This window comes from Trachypithecus francoisi, unplaced genomic scaffold (assembly GCF_009764315.1).
Source record: "Trachypithecus francoisi isolate TF-2019V2 unplaced genomic scaffold, Tfra_2.0 Lachesis_group19, whole genome shotgun sequence".
Lineage (NCBI taxonomy): Eukaryota > Metazoa > Chordata > Mammalia > Primates > Cercopithecidae > Trachypithecus > Trachypithecus francoisi.
Window position 1 is genome coordinate 22,007,557 of NW_022681464.1, and position 21,625 is coordinate 22,029,181.

The 21,625-nt window shown below is 33.8% G+C and overlaps 1 protein-coding gene across 4 annotated transcripts in view; it reads left to right on the forward strand.

The window, feature by feature from the left end:
- Positions 1-21,625, forward strand: part of NOL4 (nucleolar protein 4) — a 383,228-nt gene that overhangs the window by 277,483 nt on the left and 84,120 nt on the right. For 2 of the 4 annotated variants that reach the window (XM_033178023.1, XM_033178025.1), the window contains 3 exons: positions 3,573-3,752; positions 4,479-4,670; positions 18,586-18,699. In XM_033178023.1, coding sequence (XP_033033914.1) covers positions 3,573-3,752; positions 4,479-4,670; positions 18,586-18,699 — 486 coding nt within the window. The remainder of the gene's footprint in view (positions 1-3,572; positions 3,753-4,478; positions 4,671-18,585; positions 18,700-21,625) is intronic. The other 2 variants (XM_033178024.1, XM_033178026.1) reach the window with 1 other exon arrangement.

Sequence of the window (21,625 nt, forward strand, 5' to 3'; positions counted from 1 at the left end):
CTTTTCTCAGTGTCTGAGGTTATCTGATCAAGTTAAATTAACTGAGCCTTAATGAAGTCATTTATAATGTGAATGATATAATTACTACTCAGGGTTCTCCAGAGAAGCAGAATCAATAAGATATATAATATATAGAATAAAGTATTGGCTCATGAGGTTATGGAGGCTGAGAAGTGCCATCATCTGCTATCTGCAAGCTGAATATCCAGGATAGCCAGTGGTAGATTTCAGTTCAAGTTTGAAGCCCTAAGAACCAGGGGACTCAGAATTCTCAGTAAGTCTCTCAGCTCAGCAGTCAGGCAGAATAGGCAAATGTTTCTTCCCTCTGCTTTGCATTCTATTCAGGCCCTCAAGGCACTGGATTATGCCCTTATGCCCTCCCCTCACCCCTGCTATACACACACTGTGAAGATCCATCTGTTTTAGTGATTCCACCACTTCCAGTGCCAATCTCATCCAGAAATATCCTTACAGACACACCTGGAAATAATGGATAGCCAAATACCTGGACACTGTGTCATCCTGTCAAACTGACACATAAAACTAACCATCAGTTATATTAATATCATTTATTATTGTTATGTGTATATTTGAAATCATTTATAATATAAATATATTAATATATTAATACTAGTTCTTCTGTGAAGTTGTTATGTTGAGATTAAAGCTCCATGTAAATTTTAAGACACTTCATGAATACAAAACATTATTAAATAGGCTCCAGCCCATATGAAATGCATATATTCTATCAGATTGGCACAGGGAAATTCATAGTTAGATGTTAAATAATGAAATGGGTCTAATATGTCTTGTCACAGAGGTATTTCTATTTTAAAAGTTGGTGTCAAGAAATACAGTGCCTTAGGAATTGATTTCTACTGATATAACAATAACCTCATAAGTAGTCATCCTATAGAGACAGCATAGAATAGTGTTAAGATGATGAACTCAGAGCCAAACTGCATGGGTTCAGATCCTTTTTCACTTGCTAGCTATGTGACATTGGGAAAGTCACTTAACCAGTTCATTGTAAATGAGTCATATATTTAAACAGCTTAGAATAGTACCTGATGCATAATAAATGCCCATAAATAATTTGTTGAATGAAAATTGCTCTGTGGCAGAGTATCTTGGCACAACACCAAATGTGTAGTGACACTCAATGTAAATAAAGGTTTGCAGAGGGAAGAAATGATTGACTTTGAGATAGATACTTGGAGTTGGAGAGTTTTTAGAAATTACTACTAACCATGTTGGTCTTAAAAGTTGTATACTATTGCTGTTTATTAAGAGTTTATTCTCTTAAATATATATTTTTCCTAAAATAAATATATTTATTCCAGAATGTTTAGTCCTAAGTTGAAAAAAGAGAGCTTGTCACTATTTCCTTCTATGGATGGTTTGTATTTAAGAAAATGTAATTATCTACATTTGATTGCAATAGTGTATCTTTATTCTACTTTATCCAGCAAAACAAATAAGTAAAACTGTGTATGAAGCACTACTAAATTATTTAAATAGATTCTATTATATGTGGAAAATTTACAGCAAGTGATAATTCTTCTTACTCAAGATTTATAAATTGCAGCTTACTGTTCTGTAAGAAAATGTAAATAATGTATCCAATTTATTTAGGTGGAGTAACAGTTTTAGGGGAAATCACTTATAAAATACTTTGTTTAACTATTAACATGTACATAAACCAATACATATTTTATGTTCTTTCAATTATACACACATGTGCATACACACACCCACACTTAGAAAGGAAAACTTCATACTGAGAAGAAAACCTTATTTGATCACTCTTAGCTCTTAGGCAGACCTAGGTTCACATAGTAGTTATATAGTCTCATTCTTCAGATAAGAGGAGGTTGTTTAGACTTTCTGCAGCTGTTTCCTTATCTGTAGAATGTGGAGGATAATCCTTTCTCACCAGGTTGCTATGAAGCTTCAGGGAACCAACTGACTAGGCACGCAGTTGTTCTAAGTACTAACTTCTTCTCTTTACCTCTCACTTGCTTCATTATTTGCTTTATTGTATTTGATGTCTCATAAAATATGTTTTTTTTTTTTTTTGAGACGGAGTCTCGCTCTATCGCCCAGGCTGGAGTGCAGTGGCCGGATCTCAGCTCACTGCAAGCTCCGCCTCCCGGGTTCCCGCCATTCTCCTGCCTCAGCCTCCCGAGTAGCTGGGACTACAGGCGCCCGCCACTTCGCCCGGCTAGTTTTTTGTATTTTTTAGTAGAGACGGGGTTTCACCGTGTTAGCCAGAATGGTCTCGATCTCCTGACCTCGTGATCCGCCCGTCTCGGCCTCCCAAAGTGCTGGGATTACAGGCTTGAGCCACCGCGCCCGGCCCAAAATATCTTTTATATCATGAACACAAATAGAGGATACTCCTTTTTAAATCTGATTACATCTTAGTTTAGTATTTTATCAAAAGTACCTAGAGTATTCTAAGAAGATTGGTCAACGTTATGGTCTCAAAGAGTATATAAAATAGTTTGTTGTGGTGTACATGGCTGAATCAAACTCCTTATCACACCATATACTTGGATTTTCTTTATTTCCAGGTCACTCTTCCAAACTTACTCTGGAATAATCCTAGAGGGTCCCAAGAGAAAATATTTGGAATAGGTGTAATCCCAAAATGAAAACTGATCAAAGCCAGTTTATTTATTTTAAACAGCCCCATTAACATGTAGATATACTTATGCGTTGTATTCTGACAGCAGAGGCTCTAAGAAGGCTATCTATCAGCTGTTTACATGTGAAAATGAACTGTTAAACATTTTCAAGTTTTCAGATGTGTAATGGTTTTTACATGGAAATATGTGTCACTATTATTTGTTCTTGCTTTAAATTTGTTTTGTCTTTTGAATAGTGTTAGAATCCAGAAACATTAAACTTCACAGAGGATTAGGAAGAAACCTGATTCCCATTTTCTAAACCAAAATCAGATGCCCTCTTAAGACTCATAGACAATGTATACATTTATTTCAAAGCATGTTAACTAGCAACTAATAGTTAATAATATTTTGTATAGCTCTTGCTGGGGATGTTAATTAAACATCCCTCAGTTACCATACCTGTTTAAAGAATGCAAATAAAGTTAGTATAATATTGATATGATATAATACAATATTATATAAAGTGTAATACTAATATGAATACTGACAAAGCTCTGAGGTCATATTAAGTTCTAAGAATATGTGACACAATGATTCTCTTGCAAAATCAATTACACATTGCTTTTTTATTTGGAATATGAATATTGAGAGGAAACAGTAATTGCTCTTGAACAGCTAAGTTCAATAAAACTTTCTGCAGTGATGGAGCATTCCATGCAGCTAACGGGCACTTGCAATGTAACTAGTGTGACGTGACCAAGGAAATGAAATTTTAATTTAATTTGAATTAATGTTGATTTAAACTAAAATCACCACAGCTCTAGAGTTATCAACTCACAAACAAGGTTTTTGAGAAACAATTGAAATTAAAGATGAGACATAAAATTTATAAGCTTGTGCAGTGAATTTAAAAGCAGTTATTTCACCTTCTCTTTTCAGTCTCCTGCACATAGTTACTCCAGCTATGACTCTGGCAAAAATGAGAGTGTGGACCGAGGAGCTGAGGACCTCTCACTAAACAGGGGAGATGAGGATGAAGATGACCATGAGGACCATGACGATTCCGAGAAAGTTAATGAGACAGACGGCGTTGAAGCCGAGCGACTGAAAGCTTTTAATGTGAGTCCTGCCACACTCCAAGTGTGGTTTAATTTTTACCACTTCACTTTCATGTTGTTGCTTGTTGGTAAATGTGGATATTTTAGAGACATGTTTGTTTAATTTACAGAAGGATTTAAAAAGTACATGAAACACTCTTTGCCAACCAGACACCAGAATTGCTGTGTTTTGTTTAGAATTTTAAAGCCAAATGTGAGCTGAAAACTGGAGTTGTGTTGTGTGAGTATGCATGTTTACCTAGTGGATGGAGGGGGCCTCAGCTTAGTCCTCGGAAGAGTACGCCCGTCATCTGTTATTTCTTTTGCTTTCCTAGCTTATCTAATTATGCATGACAAAAGAGTCAGTTGTTTGATTTCAGAGATTAGTCCACTGTGCAGTGTAGCAATGTAACAGTCGTATTCATCATTAATAGAGAATGTAATGGGGTGCTCAATTGTCACAGTCTACTGTTATTTCCTGATTTTTTTCTACACGATAGTCTATTATTTTCTGTATGTTTGTCTGTCTGTCTGCTTTTCTCTCTCTTTTTCTCTCTCTATTTTTTAATCCAACCATTTAGAAAGTCTTTAAAGAGTGTTTGCTTAAAATTTCTGGCTTTCCATTGCAAAGTTCTCCAGTGCATAAACCAGAAAACAGTATTTTCCTATCGGTAATCAAGACAGGAAGCTAGGAACAGAAGAGAGCAGCCCTCCAAACCCTTCTCCTCTGTCTCCCTCTTGCCAACAGATGTTTGTCAGGCTGTTTGTAGATGAAAACTTGGACCGAATGGTCCCAATCTCTAAGCAGCCCAAAGAAAAGATCCAGGCTATCATTGACTCATGCAGGCGACAATTCCCTGAGTATCAAGAGCGTGCCAGAAAACGTATACGTACTTACCTCAAGTCCTGCAGGCGGATGAAAAGAAGTGGTTTTGAGATGGTGAGTTTTGAATTAAAACACAGCCCTAGACTCCATCAAAATCCCACATGTAAACCATGACACTATTTTTTTTCCATCTTAGTGTCTTTTTTTATTTTTTTTCCATAATGTCAGGTCAAAGGGGTTTTTGTTTGCTCGTTTGTTTTTTCCCCTTCTCCTTTTCATCTTCCTGAAGTATTTATTCTCTTTGTTTATTTAATGAGGAATATCTTGTGAGTCCAGTGCTCACAGAACCATGTGGTACCATGTCACAGAAAATAAAGGTGATATGAGTAAACACCAGTGAGAACCAGCATCTCATTCATATTTGTTTTCTTTCTGTCACTACTAAAGTGGGCATGAGGTTATTTAAGTTGTGAACTGAAGCACCAGTCACTGCTTGAGATGGCATGTAAGAATGGCATTCTCTAAATCAAAAGGAAAGAGATGGATCTACCTAAGGAATACCGTTTTCATATCAATGGTTAACAAATTGCAGGCCTTGAAAGCAAAGAGCAGAGAATGAAAATGCTTAGGTGAAATATAAGGATTTGTTGTACTGGATATGTTTATTTGTGTGCTGGTGGATGGTACCAAGAGCTTTCATATTCAGGTGGACATTATAGACAGATGAGATTATGTTGACATTAGATTACTTGATAGGACAGAGATTAGAAATCAATGATTTTTAAACTTTATTCTATTTCACCTTGCTCTACTTGTTACATCTAGAAATAATGCACACATTTACAATGTATGCCTTTCCCATTTTCTTCTTATGTATGTGAACAGTTTCAAAATTTTGTGAAACCATTTTTTTCTCATCTTATCTGAGAAGGTGCCATAAAAGCCTAGGCTGTTAGTGTTTGTGATCTGTGAATCTAATTAGGTGTGATTGGGTAGAATTGGTGTACATAAGAGAGGTTTCAGAGTATGTCTGTACCAATTATCTCAAACCATAACATCTCCAGAGTTGGACATAAAAGGCCATTCTTTATGAAAAATAAATCTAATAAATCTAATGTTTGATCAGTAAATACTGTCTTCATTTTCATTAGATTTTAAAAACCCAGTGAGTTAAGTAACCATTAAATTAATAAGTAGACAAATATATCAAGTTGTTATTGAGTCTATTGTGTGGTTTTGATGCTCAAATTGAGCAATTTCTCTGAAGAATATTTATTGTTCCAGAAGGTGTCCTGATCGTAAATTCACAGTGATAGAAAAGGCCATAAAAAGCACAGCTTTATGAACAAGGTAGGGTTGGTCCATACTGAGTATCATCTCCAATAGGTGACGTGATTTCTCTTTTTTGTTTCCTGAATTTGCATTATGAGACTCTTTCGCCAAGGCGCATACATGTATTTCTGTAAAACTCAAATGACAATATTTAGGGAAGACATAGGAGACTTTTAGCGCTTTGCTCCTCTTGTATCCCAAGTTTTGCCACTGTGCCAAGTTAAACCAAATAGCCTAGATATTTAAATTTAATAATCTCAATCTATCAAAAAATTACCTAGTTAGTTGCCTTCAATATTATGCAATTGACTCTTTTCCCTCGTAGAAATAAATCTCATGCAAGTTTTTGTATTGTCAAGGTCATTGTTTACTAGGCTGCTAAATGTCCATGACAGAAAACTTGATTTCAAAAGTTTCTTCTAGAATTTAATGCAATAATAATAATAATAATAATTGTTTCTCCTGAGGAAATAGAATGCTTTCACCTGCTCTCAGCACTGGGTCTATGAACCTTAATATGTTCACTTTTGTGCCTTACTGCCAGGGAATTCAGAGCCAAACTCTCTCCATTTTCTTTCTGTTTAATTTGTCTTGGTAGAGACAGCTTTCCTTGGTGGATTTGATATTTTTTAATGGAAAAAGGAGATACACATTTAGAAACAAATAAATAAATAATCTAATCATTTATTATGAAAACACCAGAAAGCAAGCCTTTCATGTTTAGGAAATAATGTATTTTTTTAGAGGATTTAACTTTTCCATCATTTGCTTCTATTTGTCTAACACAGCTCACAGGAGAGGTATCAGATGTTGTTTTCAATACATAGTTTCCCTGATATCATAAGTATTGGAATAGCTACAGTGACACTTGCTATTAACTTTTTAACAAATAGAGATATTGTAAAAATGAATTGATTCTTTAAACTAAAAATTATATCAAAAATATACCTAGCCTTTCATATAAGATCTTGATAAAAACTTTATAATACTTGTGTAGCTATTAATTCTTCATACCACATGAGTATAACTATGTGTCTCTCTCTGTCACCAATTACCTTAATTGATGCTAATTAGCAAACACATTTTGTTTGAATTTTCCACTTGCTCTTTGTACCAACTCTTGCCCTCTTTCTTATAGTTGTCATTTACCATCCCCCAGATTACATTCACATTCTCTAAGATCTTTATTTATAATATTTATTTTTAATTGCATTCTATAATATCCTCCATATTAATTTTGATATATAAGTTGATTTCACAGTTCTTTTACCTTTTCCACTTCAGGGATCTGGATCTCTCTTTCACCTCAGTCTTTACTAGCATGAATATACCTTGATCTTAGTCATCACTCCAAGAGCCTGAAAAAGCAATATTAAAAATTTCAAAACTTTCTAAATGTTCTGACTCACATATTCTCTGGTGACTTTACAGAGGAAAAGTCTTGTTCTTCTTTGCCCTGGATAAATAAACTTCGCATCTCTGCCCCCATATAATTCTGCCTTCTTCAGAAGATTGCTCCATCAACCACCCCTACTCTTTTGTATGTTCAGTTTTCCCTTTTCAATGAGAGGAACATTTAATCCTTTTTTCCAAAAAAAAAAAAAAAAACAGTTCTCAGATACCAAAAAAAAGTGACATCTCTTATTCTTCTTCTACAATCTGAATTCATCTTTCTTTGTCAGGTTTCTCAAAAGAGCATTTTATACTCGCAGATTATACCTATTACCACCAAATCCTGCAGTACTCCCTCACATTCAGATTATTCAGACTGTGGTTCTCACCACTGTGTAGTCAGCTCTATAGATCTGTAGAGTCTACATCTGTGGATTCAATCAACTGTTTAAAAATATATGGCAAAAAAATAAGGGGATTATGCCTGTATTGAACATGTATAGACATTTTTTACTTGTCATCTGTATTGAACATGTATAGACATTTTTTACTTGTCATCATTCCTTAGACAACACAGTATAACAGCTATTTACATGTCATTTACATTGTATTAAGATTTATAAGTAAGCTAGACATAATTTAAAGTATACGGGACAGTGTGCCTGGGTAATAGGCAAATACTATGTCATTTTATGTAATGGACTTGAGCATCCTTAGAGGTGCTAGAGCCAGTCCTGCAGAGATACCAAAGGATGACTCTACTCAATTAGTTCTTATAAAGATCACATGACCACCTTTGCACAAAACTCAAAGATTGCATATTCAACTAAAGTATGCTCATTTTCTTGAAGCTTGCTGTTTCTCTTCCTCCTTATTTACTCTTACCTGCTTTTGGACAGTTCCTACAGTTCTGTGTTCAGCCACGTACTGTATATCACCCTAACCACAATTGCAAATGTCTGCCCTTGTGTACAGTATCCTATTCTCAAAGCACAATACCCAAAATATACAAATCTTTGGTATTTCCTTCCAAATGTCAGCCAGACACTAGAGCAATAATTATATTACACTGAACTCTTTATATTCTCCAGCACCTATCTTCTCCACTGATATTCCACCTCACTTATCAAGCCACCAGTAAATTCCTCTTGACTCGCCTACTGTTAATAGCACCATATTGTTATTTTTTACCATTGCTCAAAAGTGTAGAATGAGATTTGACTACTTTTGTGTCTTGTATCCTACCACTTAATGAATTCTGCTTATTCCTCCTTTACTCTGTTTCCCAAATAAATATTATAGTTTCTGATTCTATGTGCTATTATTTTAGTTCTAGTCTTTCACACCTCATATCTATACTCTTGCATAATCCTTCTAACTCAACTCCCTACTTTCCTCTTACAATCTTCACATACACTATGCCTAGGCAGAGGCAGAAATAGGGTTTGCAAAAGCTGAAGATTACATGACTTGAGATCTTTTTGAAAAGAAAAGTAATACACAATTATGAGCAAAAAAATAGGTAGATAAAATGAATGTGTATTTGCAGTTTAAAATTATAATACACAAAAAAATTAGAAACCACTGAAATCTTGAAGATTAAAACACTTTTCTTCTAAAATCTTGTTATACAATTTTCAGACATACTTACATATAAATGCTTCCAGATTTTAAAGTGGCTTTCCCTTCCTATCTAGAATGCTTACAACATCCAGGAACTCCAGCACTCAAGAGGCTCATCCAGTTGAGTCATCCTGTGCCTCACTTTATTGACTTTATGATAAATCTGCCTTTGCCCCTAGAGCGGTCTTCCTCAATTTTGGCTTTGATAAGTATGAAACTCTGTCATCTTAGAACAAATTTCATATTTCTTTCTATAATGTTTTAGCATACGACCTTTTGAAACCGAGAGACCTAGCTTCAATTCCTTGCTTAGTTCAATTCCTGTACAAGCGTAGTGTTTCTGAGTCTCTTCTAAAGGATAGGGATACTGGGGTATCATATGTGATCATGTATGTATATGTATAGCATATAATATGGTACCTTTCTACCTATTCTTCTAGTATGTTCAAATTATTTCCTTTCACACCATAGTTCATCATTTGAGACTGCTGCTCCTTCTTTCAATGGGTTGTCTCTTGGTTCACTAATTTTTTATGACTCAGGGATTATGGGTACCCTTTGCTCATTATTTACTAAATGCATTAAAATTGAAGAATAACTGGGTTGTAAAGAATATAGCCAATGTATTTTTCAAAGCTACTTATCACTGCATCTTTTGCTTTAAGCAAGATGTTGACCTGAGCCTCATGGGGTATGTTCTCTTTGCATACACACACGCCACCCAGCTTCCCACCACAAACATATACAAATCCTGAATAAAACATAACAATTTAAAAAATATTCAGTTAAGCTCAAAAGAAAGAAAAGGAAATTTCCAGGTACCTGAAATGAATAGGAAACTCTTAGCCAGAATTGTAAGCCCTTTGGATTGGGTAACAACTTAGAAAGATAGAAAAAGTAAATGTAGACCCAGACAGATTAGGGCTGGGGTATGAATGTCCACCCAGGTTCAGGATACATGCATTTTAGTTTGTAACTAGATAGACACATAAACTGAGAAATGTCTGTAAAGCCGGGCCCAAGAAAGGCTCGTCCTCTATTTTCCTCTCTATGAAAGGGGAATTAAGAAATATCCTAATACAACCTTCAGGAATAAACATGACAGACATTATAAGCTTTGAAATTAAAACCTTTTACTAAATGGGTTAAGTAGAATATAATATTCAGCCAAGGAGAAAGTAAACTGGAACACAGAAGTGTGCAAGTTACCCACAGGAAAGAAGAGAAGTTAAATATGAAAAATAAATTAAGGTGGAGAAGAGAATGACAAAGACAGGTTTAACAGGCATTCCAGAGGAGAAATTAGAATAAGGAGGCAAATTGAAAAAGATAATGATGAAGAATTTTTCGGAATTGATTGGACCTCAATCCTCATAACAGATAAGGAGATTAGTCCTAAACAGTATACATTAAAAAAAAAAAAAAAACTCATACCTATGGATATTATAATAAAACCACAGAAAAGCAAATAAATTCTTAAATGTACCAGAAGGAAACAACACATTATCTACAACTGAAAACCAGCCTGAACAATTTCTTCAAAGTACTAAGAAGAAAAGTCTTCAAGAGAAACTACTTGTAATTCACAAATCAATGCGCAGCTCAGCTCTACTTTCAGAGTGAGGGGGAAAGAAATACTTAAGATAATTTCTGAGGCTACTACTCATACAACCTGACTGATTCCAGAGGAATGCTTCTATAATCCAAGAAGAAGGAAACTGAATCCAAAAGGAAAAAAAAAAAAAAAATGGGCAGCATTTGTGAGCATCTGAAGAAAAACACCTGGATTTGGTAGTCAGTGAACCTTGGTTCTTATCTGTGCTTTTTCAGTTGCTGCTTGTGGATTTTCTGTCTCCGAGCTGTGGTCTCACCCTGGAAAAGAAAAATGGAAATAATAGCTCTATCCTAAAGATGAAAACCAAAAGCACTCGAAATAACAGATGTAAAAACTCCTAGGACAGTACCTGGTACACCTAGTATGGTACCTGTTGCATGTGAGAAACATGATAAAATGCAATTTAATCTGAAACTGAATTTCACAGTTCCCTTTCCTGGGAAACCCGCACTGTCTCAATCTGTTGAGCTACTTGAAGGACTAAATCAACTAGGTCTTTATCTGTTTAATCCTCACTGCTAGCTAACAGCAGCCTCAAATCTCTCTTTCTTCTATGTGCAAATTGTACTTTGTGGTACATCTTTTGTAGTTTTATCTTGTCTTATATTGCTGTTATCTATATATATGGGCCTTAGCTCTTCAAGAAGAAATTATGTTCCTTGAGTACTACGCTTCTTAACTTGTTCATCTCTGTATCACCCACAATGTCTTATATAATACAAGTAGTTGCTCATGAAAGTTGCCCAATTCATGTTGAATTCAACTGAATTAAAATTGCTGAATGAAAGATTGAGTGACTGGATGGATATTTACTAATGTGCTTCTTTGTGGTAGAAATTAATTGAGAGATGAGATAATTTTTGTTGTGTAATATGAGTTTCATAGTATCTTGCAATTGGTATTTTAATTTTAAAAACTACTACTAACTGAAAATGTAGCATAATATATTTTAAATCTTTAGCGAGTTTTTTCACAAAAGAAAATGGTTATATAACGTTTAATTTTAACTATTTTTAAACTATTAAAATGTTAAAAACTTTACACTTGATCTTAACCAAAAGGCCAAGAAAGGATACATTAAAAAGATTTAAATCTATTTAGCAATTAGTGGGAATAGGTAGTGATATTAATTATACGAATGGAATTGGTATACACTTTTAGCTTCACAAATAAATAATTAGGAAAACTACATCATAATGTACAGTAATTGTAAGTATATATAACACTCAACTTTCAGAATATATACAGTGTATATAGGATATACAAAATATATTTTATATATTTAAAATAAAGGATCATGTAGTTAAAATGAAAGCATGTTATTTCAGTTGATAATTTAGTTGATCCTGTGTCTTGATCAGAGGTGTCAGCTGATATTAACTAAGCTGTGTTTCTAAGTCTTCAACTAGAAGACTTATTAATTCCCCATGTTTTCGTAAAAGATCATTATTAATGGCCAATATTATTCTAAAAGTAAGGCCAAGTCACAGATCATAAATTCATAAATGAAATATTTCTAATCAAAGCCCAGACAAAGTTTAATTAGCTTATATTCCACTTCTGTTAAAGCATACTTTCAAACTCCTTTTAGTCAAGAGAATTTTCTCAAACAACTAGAAAGTTCAAGAATTCACATATAGTGGATCCACGGGCTCCAGTGTCAGGGGTTTGCTGCTCTCCTTTTTCTTAATTATGATTCTCTTGTATATTGGTTTACATCTTGGACAACTTCTTGCTACCTGTTTGGAAATGTTGCCACCAGCAGTTCTAGGCCTCCATTCTTAAAACCCACAACCCAAGAGCAGTCCTCCAACTCCAGGTCTCAGTTCCCAGGAAAGAACTTTGCTTGGCCCTATTTGGATTATATGTCCACCTTCTTGGATCAGTCATTGGAAACAAAGTATTGAGTACCCTGATTGTCCAGGATGAACTCAGGTGGCCAGGGTTAATTGAGGAAGGAACTTTCCTTTTTACTTCCATTAAAACCATGCGGAATGAAATAAGGACAGTTGAACGACTATTTTAGTTTGCATTCACCAGTTTATCTGAAATCTTGGATTATCTATGGTTTGGAATTCAGAACTTTTCAATTTTGGGACATCACAGAGTACATACTAGGTTTGTTGCATAACACCCATAATGGGGCCTAGAAAAACATCACATATACAAATATATCAGTATTTCTGCAGCAAAACATATGCATATTCACAGAAATTAGGAAAAAGTAAAACCTTAGGTATTCATTTATCAGTTTTTTTCTGCCAGCTGAGTTTAACCCAAGTTTTTGAAAAATATTTTAAGTTTATATAGTATTAGAGCTTCAGAATTGCTCACAAAAGGTTGTCTTTACTAAATACACTTTTAATGATGCACTTCCATGTACATTATAAAGTTATAACCTATGTGCTAGGCATTGTACCAACTTGTCAAGTAAGCTCTGTGATGGCAGAGACCATACTGATATCTTCAGATCTCTAAACCTGGCACAGTTCCTGTTAGATAAAAAGTACTTATAAAATATGCTAGTGATTTTATGTGCATTTCACATGGACTTCTAAAAACTACTGCATAATGTGGAGATTATTTTCCTTATTTATAATTTTCTGACTGAACCTCAGTTTTGTCATTTATAAGAATAAAATTAATAATACCTAGCAGGATGACTGAGATGCAGATTAAATTGCAAAAATGGTCACATAGCAAGTAACTGGTTATAGAATAGTATTCAGTTCAGTATGGCTTAGTTGCAAACCATCTCTATTCCACTGATGTATAAGAATGAAACCACCTGCTTAATAGAAGGGATCTCTTAGAACATGAAACTTTATATATGTATATAACCTGAACGATTATGCCTTTAGGTATAGATATGCCACTTGGGGGAGATAATGTGTGCATACCATCCAAATTACAGAATTCTTAATAATGTGTTTTATAAAGTAACAAGATTAGGAGGAATAATCTTAATTCAGCACATTACCTAAACTCTGACTGTTTAATTATCTTCAAGGCACTCATTCTACTTACAACCTTGGGTAGATGTCACAGTTGCTCCCAGACTGACCTTAACTAACAACTTGATTAAACTTCACTTAAACTGTGGAGTCTGAGAGCATCACCACATTAACCCATGACCAAAACCTAACATTCCTAAATTTCTTTGTACTTTTTTATAATTGCAAAAATCCTGTGGCACCCTAAATGTACAGCTGAAGTTCAGAGGACTCTAAAAGTTATTTCACGTAGAGTTTTAAGACCCACAAAAATGGAATAGTTTGTTGGTGTGATGGTACATTTTACCAACATATATAAGAAAAGACACATTTACATCGTGCCAACAGCAATTACATCTTAAGTCCCCAATTAAAATGTGACTTTTTAAACTCCAAAATCTCCATGTGATGGTTTAGCCATCTGTTTAATGACACAACTGCCATTGATTTGAGCATAGATAATTATTACAATAAGAACAGTGCTGGAGAAAGATCAACTCAGATCCCAGTTAGAATGTCAGTTAATTATGAAGAGATAATGAGGGTAGGTACCATTATGTTGTATACAGGGAAATAATGTATGTAATATGTACATACAAATATGTAATAAATATTCCCAATCCAGGTATAGATCATGTGAAGTGTATAATTATATCCATTGTTAACTATTATTTTAAATATTCTAAGATAGATAGAGAGATAGATATCAAATAGTATATGTATTTACTGAGCTATCTTCAGCCAGAGGAGGTGTTATTTTCATAAGTTATCTATTGAATTAATTGCATTTGGTCTTTGAGTCAAAATATTCCTATCTCCAATGTTTACATGGAAGCTTTGTGTTTTATGGCCACTTTTACAAATGTAAGAGGGAATTTTCAGTCTCATTCCTGGTGAAGTGTATGACCATATCCCCTAACACATTGCTAATTATGTTTTAGAAAGACAATACTGTGGTGACATTAGAATAAGCCCTCAACTGTCAAATGTAATGATGGAAAGGAGAATTCAGCAGGAGATGATTCTCAGAGCACGTACTAAACACTAGTTTTAAATTTCTCTGTAACATAATTCCTTTTATAAGGAGAAAATTTGATTGATTTCCTTCTCACTATCTTGATATTAGTACTTTTGAGTTGTTAAGTGGATAGAAGCCAAATTATAGAGAAATTTTTTAAACTTTCGTCTTTAATATCTTATAACCAAATGCTGCACACTTGAGCCTTATGTGTATTGGAGAGTATTGGCATTTATTATTGACTCATTAATATTAGAAGCAAAGAGATTTTTAGCATGATTACCTCACATGAGGGAAAGAACTTCTCTGCCTGGCTCCTGCATTCTCATTTTGGGCATGAAATTAAGCTTTATGATGGTTCATGTATAGTATTATTGACACTTCTGGCTGTATAAACATTACAATTTTATGAATTCCGATTCAATCAGTTAAGAATTTGTGACATAACTTAGATAAGTTACATTTTTGTCTTTGTGCCATTAATGAAGATTATAAATTTTGTAATTTATAGAATTTATAGGACAATATATTAAAGAACTTCAACCATTTAAGTGAAGGATGCTAGGGAGATCCTGATATATTCTTTGCTAAATGCCATGTGTGGTTAGCTGTGATTGAATTCCCTTACAGGAATGTGTAGTATTTAAGAATTATAGATTTATTTTAAACTCACTGGGGACTTTGTTGTAAAATGTGAATAGTAGTTTACTAGGGATTATAACTCCCAATTCATCATCAGACTCAGATTTGAATTCAGGTATTTCCACATACATCACTGCATAATTGTGAGCAAGTTGCATAATCTCTCAGAACTTCAATGTAGTTTATCTAAAATATGAGTAATATAAGTACTTTTCTCAAAGATTGTTTAGGAGATTAAATTTGATAATAAATCTAAACTTTTGGTATTAATAGCTGAATGTCCTAAGCACTCGATAGGAGTTAGATATTATTAACATTTATCTAAAAATTAAATTAGGATGGTACTGGATTTCTATTTGGAGGTACACATTATTGAGATATAGTACATTCTCTGCAAAAATACATTTCAAATATAATTTTTAGATTTTAATACAGATTTTATGATCTATTCTGCCTTTTTTTCCAAAGAGCTTGAGTTAAGGATGATTATAATGTATTCATGTAAATAGCTACCTTTGTTCTGCTTATTTTTTTAGTTGAAAACAATGGTTTGTATATAAGGATTTTTAAAAGAATTTTTTGTTTTATTAATGACAAAGTATGTAAAAGTACTAAATATAGAACAGAACTTAGGAAAGTGAGAGCTGAAAATTGGGAGACATGAAATCTGAGTTCTGGATCTAGTTCAATTTGTCCTTTTGCAATTACTTAATCTACCTACATTTCAGTTCTTCAAAGTTGAGAGAAGAAACTTGTACTGGATGACTTTTATGGCCATCGAGAGTTGTCAATTTATGATCCTACAATAAACTCAGTACAAATCTATTTTCAAAATTATACTATTTATGTGTGGGAAGTATTGAATCATGCATCTTTGATTCTACTTATTTTTTCCACTCAGTAGGATAGTGTGTACATGGTTGCTTTATCTTGAAGTCGATTTTTAAATATGAGGTTATCACATGACCTTAAAATGTATCTAGCCAGGACATTACTCTAGTTTTTGAGAAAACTGATTTCACACATCTAGGGAAGATCCAATTCTCTCTATCGTCTTTTCTGTAAAGGAAATTACATAAATTACTGGGCATAACAACTTTTACTGCTTTAGTAGAAGTTGAATAGTAAGAGTTGTTTTTAAAAATTATTAAGAATTTGAAAGAAAATGCTATGAAATAATTTTAATTGAAGGGATAATTATGTTCTCCCTTTTAAACAAACTTTTATGCGTTTAAGTTACTTGTGTGCCTGTTGATACAATATAATTTATTAAAATTCTATAGCTTTGTATATTCCTAATTTTTAATGGAGATAGCAAAAAAAAGAGAAAAATCGAGGTAATGAAGAACTGAAATATGTCTCTCTGAATCCCATGTGGCTCTCAATAATTGGATTAAGAAAAGGAAGGTTGCTGATATTTTATTTAGATTGTCTTAATTTCATCCATGGAAACAAATGATCTAATAATATAGTTTATAAAGGTATAAACTCTTGCTCCTATTTGAATAATGCTAACTACAATCAAATAATTCGTTTTATTTTTTGATAATGTAATGTTCTTATTCCCATTTTTCCTATAACACCTTTTCCTCAAAAATTAGCTCAATCAAGAAAGGTATCAGTGAGTATCTAATTCCCATGTAGTTGGATTACATTTTGAGCCAGGCAGTGACCATTGTTTAATGAGACTGATTTTATAGCTTCATTTATTTGGCTTTGGACTATAATATTTTATTTATACTCAGTGAAGTAGAGAATGAAACAAAGAAGCAATGTGAGTTTTGAAATTATGCTTACATCTTTATGACAATTTATTTTAGGTTTGCCTCATTTGACCCTCTTTTCTATTACAAATGCACAGTCCTGGCTTCCTAATTTCCTTCTCAAAATGCTGACATTGCATTATTTTCCTGCCACAAATGGACCTCTTTTCTTCTTTTTTGTAAAAATAACATTCCAAATATCCTACTGCTTTATTGTCAAAGTTATATAACCATCATTTGAGATGTCCCATGGGGTTAGCAGAGGAGAATGTACCCTATACCTTTCCTACCTTTTGCCTCCAGAGGCTACTTTGGAGGGGAAGTAGTGAGGAAGTCTGCTAAGGCAGTTGCAGAAATTGCTTCCTAGTTCACCCAAGGTCAGAGCCCGGTCTCTGTCTACACTGTACAAATTTAACAATGGAGTGTCTGTTAAAATGGTGTGGTCTGAATTTAGCTGTTCTAGAATATTATTTTAGATGTAAGCCCTGTGTTCAATTTGCTGAGACACGCTGTACATACCAAAGTTGGTAAAATGAGTCATGTACAAAAAAGCCATGTTTCAATTCCTTTAGAAAAAAATTCAAAAGGTCTCAATTAGTTCAGGCTTCTAATAAATAGCATTCACACATATTTTAGTCTGAGGCTTTGAAAACCCTAAGGTGGCATATACTATATTTGCTATATTCCCAAAAGATATATTTATTTCGTAATTTCACATTATTTTACTACCTCATTTGGTTTAGTTTTGTTATTTCTTATCTATCATTTGCTTATCTTAATTTAAAAAACTGTTCTATATCATTAAGTATTTCATCTTTCAGTTGGATGACTTTGCATGTAATTATGGAAAAAAGAATGAAAATCATAATTTTTGTTATGGTTATCACAAGTGATATTGAGAGCTGCAAACAATTTACAGTTAATTATGAAATTAGTTGGAGAATTAATTACTTTCTATATGGGCTACATAGAAGATGGATTTCAACATGTATCTATCTATGAAATATCAGCTCATATTTTATAAGTAAAACAAAACATGTATGTACACATAGGCAAACATATCTAACATCTAAAGCACTAAATCTTTAATATATTAAAATCATTGTAGGGCTGACTTTTTAGTCTTTATTTATATTTAAAAGCATTTTAATCACATCAATTGGGTCACAATTTAGAGTGTAAATATTCATAATATTTCATATTAAGATTGTTTGACATGGTCTGAGTGTCTATTAGGTTTTTTTAAACTCTGTTTCAGCCCTGTCACTTGTTTTTGTTTTGTTTTTTTGTGCATGTCATATGTTATAGTAGAATTAAAGACCTTGTTTTATTTGCAAAATCCAGTTAGCAGTTTTGCCACAGCCTGTTCAAACTCCAGCTTCATGGCGCAGGCTAGATACTTGTGACAATGGATCTATGGGAATGAATGATGGATCTGTGTAGCAACGATAGCTTTAATCTCTAACTAGCTTTCATTTTTCATCTTTACAATTGCCATTTCCTCTTTCTATTGAAATAAGTTCAGTTGAAATAAATGAATACTCCTGCACGTGTTGATGATCCTGAGAGCTCTTCTGAGAATAACATTGGCCTGTTAATGATACTGTTAATAATTTTTTTCATACTTTTCTCTTTTTTTGTTTTTTTTTAGTCTCGACCTATTCCTTCCCACCTTACTTCAGCAGTTGCAGAGAGTATCTTGGCTTCAGCTTGTGAGAGTGAGAGTAGAAATGCCGCCAAGAGGATGCGTCTGGAGAGACAGCAGGTACTGAGGCATCTTGAAGTCTGGTGAACACCAGCTATAGCAAATGTAGTTCGTTTAATTTGATTTATGTTGAAGAGTAAAAACTCTTGAATGGATTTAAAGTACACAGATACCTGGTTTTTGTGTCTTTATGATATGAATTTAAAATTGAAAATGTGTGTTCCTGTGATGAATGAAGGTCAAAGAACAAAATGTTTCTGTGGCAAAAATGAACAATAGCAAAACTAATGAATTATAATTCTGTTTAGTATCCAATTTAAAGGTCAATTACTTATTAAGAGGTTCTAACTGATCATTTCCAACACCTTTGTAAATTTACCTCATGACTTATGAGAGTGACTTGATTGTCTTCAGTTTGAATGAAAATGAACCAACCTCTCTTTAATTTCCTCTGTCTACTACCGCATGCCAATACATGATGCCGAGGGTGGTGACAGTACAACACAACTTTGAAAGAGTAGAAAGTCAAAAAATGAGGATATACATAATGAAAATTCATGTCTTAGATTTACTCTCTCATTAATTAATCATTTATTGTATGCCAATTGCATGTCATGTTTCAGTATCTTTTTTCTAAGGCATCTGTGTATTGGAGATGTTTGTACTTTTTGTGTTTTGCTCACTGGTGTTTCCCTCAGTCTTTCCCTTGGGTTATCTCTATATTTCTGTTTCTCCTTCTTATCCCAGAAATGTCTTTCTTTTTTCTGTCTACCCCCTTTCTCAAGTATCCATAGTAAAAATCTAAATTGTCACGTGATATACCAAATATTCTGCATAAAAGTTTGCCACATTTTCATTTGTAAAGTATTTTTACAACAAATGAATCATATGTTTTATATTGCTAATTGAGGATGAGGTGAGTCAAGACTAAAGTAAGTTAGTCCAATTTTGATTCTACAGTAAGCCAGTGGACTTCAAAGAAAAAAGCAAAGAAGTTTTTTCATTTCAGGCTTAGAATACTTTAGCGTGTTTCAGAATGACATCAGCTTTGATTTGATGCGTTTATTGTTAAAATGTCATGTGCTACTAATTCTAAATGCCACAAAAGATGAAGCCTTCAGTTAAATGAAAAATACAGTATTAGTCTCAGATAAAAACCATGTAAAAAGTCAATTTAGAATGTGCTAATCATGCCACCAGTATTGATTCATATATATGTGCCCTCTGTTGAGGGTTTTATTATTGTTATATCTATAAAATGTATCTTATACAATGAGTTATAACACTATGTGTAATACCATCTGGCATAGTGATTGGGGAGCACATTCTGAAACTAAAGACACCTGGTTTTGAATCTCATCTCTATCTTTTCTAATTGTGCAAACTTCAGCAAGCTATTCCAGTTCTGTGTGCTTTGGTTTCTCCATATGAAAGACAGCAATACTAACAGTACTCATCCTTTGAAGTCATGAGAACTTTAAATGACAGATTCATGTTATGTACTTAGCATTTTGCCTGGTACATAGTAAGCATCAATAAATTCAGTATAGAAAAGACTATTTGATGTCTAGCTGTTTTGTCTTTGGATTGGTATCAGTTAACTAGAAAGAAGCATTACTGACACTACCTAAGGTATTGGAGTTTCAAAGTCAAAGTCCATTTGAGAACGGATGCTAGCTCTAGAAATTGGGATCGTAGAATTCTGGGATTGAAAGGGCTCTCCTGGTTGTTGTCTAGCTATATATCCCACCTAGTCTACATTCTAGAATATCCCTGTATAGTTTTAATCATATGTGGAGTTGTTATAAAAATTACATGACTTATTCATGTTATATACTACCTATAATATCACTCTACAATATTCCCCAAAGTTGGTCATCAAGTGATATTTGATCCAGTCACTTAAATACTGTGGGCCTAATCTGTAAAATGGGAGATACAGATATCAATTCATAGAGCTATTGTGAGGATTTTATAAGTCAGTTCATATAAAAGCATTATATATTTCATAAGTTTATATGTTGTTAAATATATATTTGTTATTTGCTTTAGTATCTCAAATCTCACATTGGTACTAAAGATCTGCTATTTACTAACACTCTTTCCTACTGTCAGAGATTTATCATTGTTTTTGAAGGTCTTTACATTGACCTCAAATTTACTTCGACTTTCTACCCACTGAAGAAAAACTTCTAAAAATAATTAAAAATGGAACTTCTTACTCCTGCCTCAGGAGTAGGGACTAGAATGAAGGAGGACCAGTGGTCCTTGGTCCTACTCGCCATACTGTCTCCTTTTTATATGTCCTCATATATTTATTGCAAGGCTCTGTTTCTGGGAATGAAAGATACCCAATAATATCTCCACATTAAAAAAAAAATACTATTTTCTTTTTTCCACCTGTTTTTTTTTTTTTTTTCTTTTCTTTTTTTTTTTTGTACTTTAAGTTCGGTGATATATGTGCGGAATGTGCAGGTTACATGGGTATATGCGTGCCATGGTGGTTTGCTGCACCCCTCAACCCATCATCTACATTAGGTATTTCTCCTAATGCTGTCTCTCCTCTAGCCCCCGACTCCCTGACAGACCCTGGTGTGTGATGTTCCCTTCCTGTGTCCATATGTTCTCATTGTTCAACTCCCACTTATGAGTGAGAACATGCATGTTTGGTTTTCTGTTCTTGTGTTAGTTGGCTGACAATGATGGTTTCCAGTTTCATCCATGTCTCTGCAAAGGACATGAACTCATCATTTTATATGGCTGCATAGTATTCCAGGGTATATATGTGCCACGTTTTCTTTATCCAGTCTATAATTGATGGACATTTGATGGGTTCCAAGTCTTTGCTATTGTGAATAGTGCTGCAATAAGCATATGTGTGGATGTGTCTTTATAGTAGAATGATTTATAAACCTTTGGGTGTGTACCTAATAATGGGTTTGCTGGGTCAAATGGTATTTCTAGCTCTAGATCCTTGAGGAATCGC